The 11,766-nt window shown below is 38.2% G+C and overlaps 1 protein-coding gene across 1 annotated transcript; it reads left to right on the top strand.

Annotated features, from left to right (window-relative positions):
- The first annotated feature begins 5,994 nt into the window (after positions 1 to 5,994).
- Positions 5,995 to 7,972, top strand: LOC107636740 (uncharacterized). The gene is made up of 3 exons (XM_016340233.1): positions 5,995 to 6,814; positions 7,008 to 7,245; positions 7,600 to 7,972. The coding sequence occupies exons 1-3, from the start codon at positions 5,995 to 5,997 to the stop codon at positions 7,970 to 7,972; spliced, it is 1,431 nt and encodes a 476-aa protein (XP_016195719.1).
- The last annotated feature ends 3,794 nt before the right edge of the window (positions 7,973 to 11,766 follow it).

Here is an 11,766-nt window from a genome sequence, read left to right as displayed (position 1 = left end):
TTGGGCTGAGCATTGAAGCTTCCACGTGTAGAGACTTTTCTTGGAGTTAAACGCCAGCTTTTGTGCCAGTTAGGGCGTTTAACTCCAGCTTTTGTGCCAATTTTGGAGTTAAACGCCAGAATTCTTGAGCTGACTTGGAACGCCTATTTGGGCCATCAAATATTGGGCAAAGTATGGACTATTATATATTTCTGGAAAGCCCAGGATGTCTACTTTCCAACGCAATTGAGAACGCGCCAATTGGGCTTCTGCAGCTCCAGAAAATCCACTTTGCGTGCAGGGAGGTCAGAATCCAACAACATCTGCAGTCCTTTTTCAGCCTCTGAATCAGATTTTTGCTCAGGTCCCTCAATTTCAGCCAGAAAATATCTGAAATCACAGAAAAATACACAAACTCATAGTAAAGTTTAGAAATATGATTTTTATCTAAAAACTAGTAAAAATATAATGAAAACTAATTAAAATATACTAAAAACATACTAAAAACAATGCCAAAAAGCATATAAATTATCCGCTCATCACTCATACATGCTAAAAAGAGAAGAAGAGAGAAACCCCATGGTTACTATTCATCTCAATCTTCCAAAGCTCATATCTTGAGTTAGAGAGCTCCAACCGCCGCACTGTTTGCGGCTACACGTTTCTCGTGAAGAGCTTTACAAAACCCATACAAGAAACTAGAGAGGTAATCACAAAATCGTTTCTATTCTTCTCTCCAAAATTTTGGTTCATAGGGTTTGTGATTAAGTGAGTTTTTTGTGATTTTAGATGTTTAGGTTTGCTCTAATCCTTGCTTAGCCTTGGATTTTTGCTATTAAATCTATTGGAAAAGGTATGAGCCATTAAATCCTTGTGAATTTATGTTTAATTAAAACCCTAGGTTGATTTGTGATGGTTTATGCATATATAGTTTGATTATTGTGAGTTTGGAGCTTGTTGGTGATTGTTAGAAGCTTGGATTGTGGTTGGAAAGCTCATTGGTGCTCAATTTTGAGTTTTGGACGTATTGGGAATCGGCCAAGGTATGGTTTTGATTTCTTCTATGTAGTATATAATATTCATGTACACTTAGGCTAGTGACCCGTAGGATAGGGTTGAATTTATGTGGTTGTTGATGATGGTTGGTTGATATTGTATGTTGAATTAGTATTGTTATGTTGAGAAATAATGATATTGAGATTAGGATGTATGATAAACTGGGGTGAATGACTATTGTTGTTTATGGTTTAGAACCATGAATGAGTTTGACGATAGAAAATTGATGTTGATATAATGATGAATAATGGGTGTGTTGGTGAAAAGTTGTTGATAATTGTAACATGATGATATTGATGTTGAAAATGATGAGGTATGATGAGAGATTGGTATAAATTGTGGTTTATGACCCAAGAGGATAGTATTAGGTGAAAAAAATGGATTTTTGGAGTGACTTTAATTGGTTTGGTATTGTTTTGGTTGGGTTGAGATATGAAAGTTAGAAAATTTGGTAATTTGGGTTATTTGGTAAAAGTGGATTTTTGGTGAACTTTGTCTGATCATGACTTTTGCCTTAGTTTTCAAAATCTGATGGAATTTGTCTAGAATTAAAGATCTTTGAAAATTCTTTAAATCGATATAAAGTTTGTGAAATTTGGAATTTTGTAGAGGAAGTTATGATCATTCAAAGTTGGTGTTAAAAAATCCGAAATTCTGCAAGGTTGCAGAATTTCAAGATTTCTGATATGTGCGAGCGCACACCCTGCGAAAATTTTGACCTGTGCGCATGCACAGGCAGGGAAATGCATTCTGTTTGCAGTGCTAGCACAACTTGTGCGCGCGCATATCTAAGGAAGAATTTCAACCTGTGCGGACGCACACGTCGGGAAGGCCAGTCTATTGGGGGCGCTGGCACAGGTTGTGCGAGTGAACAGACCTTTTAAGTTTTGACACCTGTGCGTACGCACACCCTGTGCGTACGCACACCCTGTGCGTACGCACACCCTGTGCGTACGCACACCCTGTGCGTACGCACACTTTCAAAATTTTTCCTAGGCATGCGCACGCACACCCCTGTACGGACGCACATGTCCTATTTCTCAAATTTTACTTATTTTTCAACTATTCTACCTTCCCAACAAGGTTGTAAGCTTCTATAACACTATTTTAAGACTTTTAGGCCTAGTTTTGAGTATTAGAACATGGGATATAACTTAAGGGTTCTAGTACATGATTTTATGATAAATTAGAAAATGGAAGCCTATGTTTCTGGCGTGCTGAGAATAGTTTGACATTAGGTGAAGGATGATTGATACATGAGATGAGGAATGATGAACTGTTGATATTTGGAAACTGAGTTATGAATGGGAAGTGGCTGAGATGAGTCGTGGACTCTGAATGAAGTGATGGATCCATCTTGTATTGAAAATGTTTTTGAAAACCACTGCACTACTTTTCATTGAGATTATGAGACGCTATGCGCCTGGCAGGGGCCGACGTTGGATCCCGCCTGTCGAGGTAGCGGCGGCGGCATAAGGGCGGTGATTCGTCCCGCTTGTGCTTAGATGTGAGGTCGGTGGCAATAGATCCCGCTCGCATCCCTTTGGATCATCAGAGCGTACAGGCGCAAAACCCTGGATAGTGATCCGAGCACTATATCTCGGGGGTTCCCACACCATGAATCCGAAGGGCAACATCTCCATAGAGATGTGTCGGGTTGGCAGTTGAACTGATGATGTGATATCACAGCCAGTAGGGCAGGCATTCATCATATGCATTTTCTACCTGTTTGTATGCTTTGTTGACTTGATATTGTTTTCCCTATTTGTATAACATGTCTAATTGCTATTTGTATTAATTGCTATATATGCTTCTATGTGTGTTTTACTTGTACTGTATATACTTGTGCTTTTACTGTGATTGAGGAGGTTCGGAAGGCGGTGGCAATGGGATCGCATGGCAGATCGGTTGGTGAAGGCTGTGGGACAGCGGTGGTTGATTAGAGTAGAAATCCTCTATGATAGATTACCCTTTTTGGTGCTACGGCTTAAGTTTTGTTAAGGTTTTACATATTATGCTTATTCGGTTTAGAATGCTTTAAACTTGAATTTTTGTGATGGATATGGAGTCTAGGATTGCCTTTGGCATCCCGAGGTCTTATATCCTACATCACTGGGCACTGTTACCATACTAAGAACCTCCGGTTCACATACCATATCTCTGTTGTGTTTTTCAAATGCAGGTCACAACCCACCTCGGTGAGTTGCTTTGGATGGTGACAGAAGCGGAGGATCTTGGATTCTTTTGGAGTCTTTTTGGTTTATCTTGTTTATACATCTCTCTTTTTGTATTTCGTCCTTGCCTAGAGGCTTGTATTATGAGAGAAACACTAGTATAAGCTGTTTTTAAACTGTCAGGTTTCTGTATGGTTCTGTATACTTGTATATGGCTAGACGGCTTAAACTCTGCGAGCTGTGGCTAGTTTTCTATGATATTATATACTTATCTTTTGTTGTATCTTATCTGTTTCTTGTGCCTTAAGATAGTAGCTTTGTTAGTACGTTTTATGCTTTTGAAATCCTGTTTTTGAGCTATATACTTCATTGGGCTTCTAGATTATCCTATTCTTTCTATATATATATATATATATATATATATATATATATATATATATATATATATATATATATATATATATATATATATATATTATGTATGAGCCTAGAACTATCGTAATCTCTGATTAACCTTTGCTTTACGATGCGAGGTAAAGCTTAGGCTAATTAGGGTGTTACATTGGTTGGCCTCCTTATGGTCTTCCTCCTGGTTATACTCCACCAATGGGTAATTTTATTCCTCCTGTCCAATTCGGGAGTGTAAACAAAGGGAATAACTCTCAAAACCCACAACAACATTCCGAGTATTCTCGTGATCATAATGTAGCCTCTACTTCGAATGCTGCAAATTCAATGGCAGTATATCGACAACAAGTAGAGAAAAGTCATCATGACTTAGTCAATTTATTGACTCAACAAATGACTACAATTCTCAATCCAATGATGGCTAATCACGAATCAAAATTCGAACATCTTGCCAGGTAAGTCGATCGTATTGCTCAAATCGTAGATTATGAGGAAGGTGAAAGGCATAATGCCAGGGGAAATAATGAGGGATTCAAAAATATATTTCAAAATAAAAATGATGTTGTTAATAGAGAAAATCTTTACATAGTTCCCCGAGGTCAAAATGCTGATGACTTTCTAGCCAGATTACGTAATAATCATGGCGGTGAACGTTATCAAGTTACCAGAATTGTGGAAGAAGTACTGAATAGAGTTAGTTTGAATGTTGGTTTTATAAATCGACCCCATTTTATGTCTGCTTTCCCCAAGTTGTCCAAATGGCTGAAGTTCCAAGAGGGGTGAAAAATCCAAAGATAATCACAAAATTTGCTGGGGAAGTCGGAGAATCAACTACTGAACATGTTGCTCGATATTTGGTTGAGATTGAAAATTTAGCCAATGATAAAAATTTGAAAATGAAGTTTTTTCCCTCTTCGTTAACGAAGAATGCATTTACTTGGTTTTCGAATTTTAGACCAAATTCGGTAACAACATGGAATCAGTTAGAAACTGCTTTTCACGCTCAGTTCTATCGAAGGAAAATGAATGTGGCAGTTACTGATCTAGTAGCCTTGAAACGCGAAGATGGTGAAACTATTGATGATTACATGATACGTTTCAAGAATGCTAGGAGCAGATGCTATGTTTCATTACCTGAGAGTGAAGTGGTGAAAATAGCAACCATGGGGTTAGGATTCTATATGCGCAGAAAGTTGCTCAATGTTCATATCTCTGATTTAGCCCATTTGGCCGAAAAGGTTCGTCAGACCAAACTTATGAAAAAGGAGAATGAGAAGTATAGGAGTGAGCAACGATCGAAGAGTAAACCGTTTACTCGAAAAGAAAAAGTTGCTTATGTGACTAAGGAAGAAATCCATTTCGAAACAGAGGTTGATTTGGCCGAACTTAAGAAAGGCCCTCCATATGTCTGTTATTTACTCAAAAAACTTCCTATGAATGAAAAGTCGAATGATTCAAAACTGAAAAGTGGAAAGAAATATAGTTTTGATATTTTGAAATTTGATCAAATTTTTGATGTGTTGCTTAAAGATAAACAATTAATTCTTCCTGAGGGTAGAACTTTACTTTCGGTGAAAGATTTGAAAGGAAAACCTTATTGTAAGTTTCACCAAGCAACAAGTCATTCGGCTAACAGTTGCGTTCATTTCAGGGACTTAATTCAGGAAGCAATAATGGAGGGACGGTTGAAATTTGATGATAGCAAGAAGGAGATGAAGGTTGATACTGATCCCTTCGAAGCAGATGCCAGCTTTGTCGAGCCATGTTTTGGAGTAAACATGGTTGGCATGTCCTATGATTTTGATGTGGCTCTTAATGATTTTGAGTCACAAATTAGATCTGTATATCCCAGGGCAGGGGATGGTTTGTTGGATTTTCTGGTTCAACAAAAGATTAAAGACCGGGACGTATCCCTGTGTCCACGGTGCAATGCAATTTTTAATGCTGATGCAGCAGCAATCTTCGAGAAGGAGAGGATGAAGAAAGAATTGGCTCATAGAGAAGAGCAGGGGCAACCAATTTGGCATTTTGAAGGTCAGAGTTCTAAGACCCCTCAGCAAAGTACAGTTGCGCCTTTAAGCCGATCTTAGGACATAGGTGTTCAGTGGATTCGAAACTGCCAAGAGTTCCAAAAAAGGGATCCTTTGTATCGATGTAACTCGCAATGGGACATCGAGGACCTCCTCAAAATCAGTATCCTTATTAGCGTGGTCGAGCCAGAGGGTATCCGAGAAGCAGGGGAGGCAGGCAAAGTTTCAATCAAAATAAAAAGCCTCAAGTAAAAGTAAGCAAGGGGGCAACTCCTTCTGTGCATTCTCGAATTGTCTTTCCTTCTGATGGAGAGACTTGTCCAAAAGGAATTCCATCTCCCGCTAAGATGGAAAAAGGCAAGGCGATAGCCCAATCATCAGGAGTCGACAAAAACAAAGAAGTCGATGTTGATGAAGAATATTTTGATGAAGGATATGATGAAATGATTGGAATGATTTCGATCATTCCAATAGAATATCTGGGTGAGTATGAAGGTGACCCAGAGGAAGATTATGACATGGAGGATGAGGAAGCTTTTTCTTTCATTCGACTAGAGAATGAACCGGGGTATTTCTTTCGGCCAAATGAAAAACAGATGTCCCATCTCCGCCCACTTCATATAACCACCACCTTGAGTGGGATCAAGGTAAACAAGGTATTGATTGATGGTGGAGCGGCAATTAGCCTTTTGCCTGAGAGGATGTTAATGAAAGTGGGAAAGCATCCTGATGATTTGGTCCCCACAAATGTAGCTGTGATAGACTTTAGTAGGACTTCGACTCCATCAAAAGGATTGGTCACTTTGACCGTAAAGGTTGGTTCAGCCAAACGAAACACTGTGTTCGTGGTGGTTCCATCCAAGGCGAGTTATAATGCTTTGTTGGGGCGAGACTGGATCCATGGTGTGGGGGCCGTACCTTTTACTGTGCATCAGAGTGTTCTTCTGTGGTCAAAGGATGGCAAACCTGAAGTCATCAAGGTAGATTCGAACCTTTATGTCGAACAACTGTACGTTGATTTCTGGATGTACAATCCTAAATTGAAACCTTTGAATGTCGACCGAACACTGAATTCTTATAATTGTGAAGGTTGCTACTTATCTTCGGAAGGCCTCTCGGTAAAGTTGCGTTACCCAGAGTTGGAGTTTGCTCTGACTGGTTGGGACTGTCTGTCTTGAAGATCTCTTGAATGGTTGCCCTATAGACCAGGTTGAAGAAGTTTCCGATTACTTGGTAACTTTACGTAATTATTTAAGTAATTTTCATCTTGTAGAAAATAAAGATGGTTCTTTTGATGAAGTCGAATCACATAAGGTTAGTAGTTTTTCTAATTATCATTGTATCAGCTCGATTTCTTCAGTCGAGTCTTGTTCTGATTTAGATATTTCAAATATATGTAATGAAAGTAATGCTACGAATCCAATGGCTGACTTAATAGCAGAAGCGCATTGTATTGAAAATCGAAGTAATGTTAATGAAGTGAATGATTCAGTTCATTCTATTTCTAATATTATTGACTTCACTTTTGATTGCATCTATGATCTAGAACCTTTGGGTTTTGAGAAATATTCGGTAAAAGATGATGATCATTATAAAGGGTTTGAATCTCAAGATCCTTTAGAAGAAGTTAATCTAGGGACTCTTGATGATGTTCGAATTATATATATATATATGTAAAGATCTGGTTGATCCATTTTGAACTGAACTCTTTAATCTTTTATATGAGTTTAAGGATTGATTTGCTTCGGATTATCATGAGATGCCTGGTCTCGATCGTTCACTTGTGGAACATCGATTAGCATTAAAACCGAATGCTAGACCTTTGAAGCAAACTCCAAGACGTTTTGCTCCAGAAATCAATGAAAAAATTAAAGAAGAAATAGAACACCTGATTAAGGCAAAGTTTATTCGGACTGCACGCTATGTTGAGTGGGTTTCGAATATTGTCCCAGTGATGAAGAAAAACGGGAAGTTGAGAGTATCATTGATTTTCGAGATTTGAATAACGCTACTCCAAAAGATGAATATTTTATGCCAATTGCAGATATGTTAATTGATTCTGCAGCAGGAAATGAAATCCTTAGTTTTATGGATGGTTATTCAAGATACAACCAAATTTTCATTGCAGAAGATGACGTGTCTAAAACTACTTTTCATTGTTTTGGGGCATTAGGCACTTATGAATGGGTGGTTATGTCATTTGGTTTGGAGAATTTTGGTGCAACGTATCAGAGGGCAATGAATGCTATTTTCTATGAGTTTATTGGGAAATTTATGGACGTGTATATTGATGATGTTATGGTTAAATCGATTTCAATAAATTAGCACATTGACCATTTGAGAAAGGCATTTACTACCATGAGGAAGAAGGGATTGAAAATGAACCCTTTAAAGTGTGCTTTTGGGGTATCGGCTGATAATTTCTTGGGTTTTATTGTTCACAAAAAGGGTATTGCAATCGATGAAAATAAGGCAGATGCAATATTAGCACTATCTGTGCCTAAATCGAAAAAGGAAGTGCAATTTTTTTTAGGTAAAGTAAATTATCTTCGAAGGTTCATTTAGAATCTTTCCAATCGAACTCGAATATTTGCACCTTTAGTAAAACTAAAGAATGAGGCACAGTTCGAATGGACGAATGAACATCAATTAGCATTTGATTCGATTAAAGCTTATTTGTCCAAGGCTCCGATTATGGTGAATGTTCACCCACAAGAGCCCTTAAAATTATACATTGCGGCTTCTAGCGACACGATTGGGTGTATGTTAGCCCAAGATGATGAGGACAGGCATGAGCGGGCAGTTTATTACCTTAGTCGAGTTTTAACTGCCATTGAGACGAGTATTCCCCCATAGAAAAATTATGTCTGTCTTTATATTATGCTTGTATGAAATTAAAATGTTATATGGTGGCTAAATCGGTAAAGGTTATAGCACAAACCGATCTCATAAAATATATATTGAGTTTTCCAATGTTACGAGGGCATTTAGGAAAATGGATGCTAGCATTAATGGAGTTTGATTTACAATATGTCCCAGCCAAGGCTGTAAAAGGTCAGGTCATTGCAGATTTTCTTATGGATAATTTGAAAGATCTGAATGACCAGAGGACAAATGTAATTGATGTTCAAGTTGATTATTGGAAGTTATATTTTGATGGATCGAAGCACAAAGATGGTGTAGGGGTTTGAATCCTTATTATTTCACCAGAAGGGATTCCATCAGAATTTCTATTCAAATTAAAATATCCTTGCTCGTATAATGTGGCAGAGTACGAAGCCTTGATTTTGGGTCTCGAAATATTGGTTAGTAAAGGGGCTTTGGAAGTCCAGATATTATGGGACTCCCAGTTGGTTTTGAAGCATTTATCAAAGGAGTTTAAATGCAATAATGAGAGGTTGCAAAATTATTTAACAACTGCTTGGGAATTGTTAACCTCTTTTCAAAAAGTTTCTTTGGTTCACATTCCAAGGATTCATATGAAATTGCTAATGAATTAGCCCAAATTGCTTCGAGATCAAAGATCGGTCCAGAAACTCTTAAGAAATTGGCTAGTGTTCATCAGATTTTAGTACCTGCAAATGAAAGAGAAGTTTTGTGCATAGACGAATGGGAAGATACTGATTGGAGGAAGCCTATTGCTCAGTATTTGAAGGATCCTAATATTCCAGTCGATAGAAAGATGAAATTGCAAGCAATAAATTTTGTCTTAATGGCTGATGAGTTGTATAAGAAAGGGATCGATGGGAATTTGTTAAGATGTTTAGGCCAACATGATCAAAATATCACTTTAGGGGAAGTCCATAATGGGATATGCGGTGCCCATCAGTCTGGAAAGAAAATGAAATGGGTGTTATGTTCAATCACGTGTATTGGACATCTATGGTAAAAGATTGCATCGATTATGCAAAAGCATGTCAAGAATGTCAATTGCATGGTTCGATACAGTAGATCCCTGCATCCGAGTTGCATTCGATAATAAAACCATGGCCATTTAGAGGCTGGGCTTTGGATTTGATTGGATTGATCCACCCTCCTTCATCAAAACAACACAAGTTTATCTTGGTGGCGATTGATTATTTTACAAAATGGGTTGAAGCAATTCCCTTAATAGAAGTTGGTCAAAGTGAAATAATAGACTTTGTTGAGGAACATATTATCCATCGATTCGGAATTTCTCAAACATTAAGTACTGATCAAGGAACTATGTTTACTGGTCAGCGAATTAAAAACATTGTAGCTTTGAGGAATGTCAATATGATTACCTCAACTCCTTATTATGCTCAAGCCAATGGGCAGGTTGAGGCAGCAAATAAAATACTGATTAGTCTGATAAAGAAGCATATCGGGAATAAACCTCGAACTTGGCATGAGACTTAAAGCCAAGTACTGTGGGCTTATCGAAATTCACCAAGGGGATCAACAAAAACTTCGCCTTATAAATTAGTCTATGGCCATAATGCAATGTTACCATTAGAAATTAATTTGAATACTTTGAGAGTATCAAAACAAAATGATTTGCCGGTTGATGATTAGTGGAATGCAATGTTTGATGAGTTGAATGAATTAAACTCAGAGTGAGTCCTGGCACTTGATAATATAATTCAACAAAAAGAAAGTGTTGCTCAAAGTTATAATCATCGAATAAGAGAGAAACATTTTAATATAGACGAGTTAGTTTTAAAACTTATTTTGCCTATGGAGAAGAAATCGAAATTCTTTGGCAAATGGTCCCAGACTTGGGAATGCCCTTTTCAAGTGATAGGGTCGTATTCTGGAAATGCATATCAAATCAAGGATATCGAGTCAAGAAAAGCAATTAACTCGATTAATAGAAAGTATTTAAAGCAATATTGTTGTTGGCTAAATTAAAGTCAAACATGCATAAGTCCAGGAAAGATAGAAGTCATTACAAAAGCAGCTTGAAACAAAGAAATTCAAGGTGCCAGAAGTTTTGCCAAGTCCGAACGCAATTTTGCCCTTTTATTGTCCAAAGTTGAGAGTGCTTCAATGTGCTTGAACTTGTCGAATTGGACCTGCTCAAATTGTTTCTCGTATTCTTCTTTCTTGGTTTCAATAGAAATAATTTCTTGAATAATTTGTTGTTGTTCTTGCTGAGCAGTGGTTAGAGGTATGCCTATTTCAGCCCGCTTCTCGCGAACTTTAGCAAGCTTTTCATTAATTTGAGCCAATTCTCTTTTGAGCCTTGTTTCCTCCCTGTCATAGAAAGCTTGAATGGAGATAGCATGAGAGATCCTTAGATCGAATTCTTCGCGAGAAGTATTTTTCGGTTGAAGAGCAGAAGCACAATTGTCTATTTCAATTTTAATCTTCGCTGCTTCATTGTCGATCTCTTGAAGTTCATTTTGAGAGGCTATACTACTGTGGGCAAGCTCTTTGAATTGTTGGACTATGGCAAAATACGGAGTAGAAGCCAGAAATCCAAAGGTGGAATTCAAAATGTCAGATAAAAGCTGGTTGAGAGGGGTATCTTTGATCCATGCAGCAGGTGGGTGATCCAAGAGTTTAAGAAGGGATCGAAGCTATTCTCGAGTGTTGACATCCAATTTGAATAGAGGACTGGATGAGGAAGGCCTAGGAAGTGTTGGAACAGGAACAGGTACTTCGTCTTCTTGGATAACCTGATTCAAAACAGATATTAAGTTAGCCAATGTAGCACTTGTGGGTATGGTAGATGCGCCCGAATGTCCAGATCCTGGTCTAGGAGGAGTTTGGAAGCCAACCTGTTGAGGAGGACTAGAGAACCCTTGAGGAGTTTCTAACACCCTGGATCTAGGGGAATCCGAGTTACTAGTTTTGGCAACTCGAGAGACAGAATCAGAGTCTGGGGCCACTTGGTTTTCGGAAGAGAGTGTACCCTGATTGTTTGGTGAAGGTGGTCCAAGGATTTGAGTTTGTATTGGAGAATGGTGTGAAGGATCTTTTGTCAAATCAATCACCTGTGTTCCAGGAGGACATGGGAAAGCAACCTATAATGGTTCAACAGACTCTATAGCTTGAATTGAGTCATGAGAGGTGCCTCAAGTCGAGGTGTTGCTGTAGAAGCGGTTGATCAGGAGCCACAAGAGAAGTGATTGAATGAGTAGTAGTAGTAGGCT

This window comes from Arachis ipaensis, chromosome B4 (assembly GCF_059453495.1).
Source record: "Arachis ipaensis isolate K30076 ecotype BB chromosome B4, ASM5945349v1, whole genome shotgun sequence".
Taxonomy (NCBI): Eukaryota; Viridiplantae; Streptophyta; class Magnoliopsida; order Fabales; family Fabaceae; genus Arachis; species Arachis ipaensis.
Note: the sequence above shows the minus strand (reverse complement) of the source record. Positions and strands in the feature narration are given on the sequence as shown.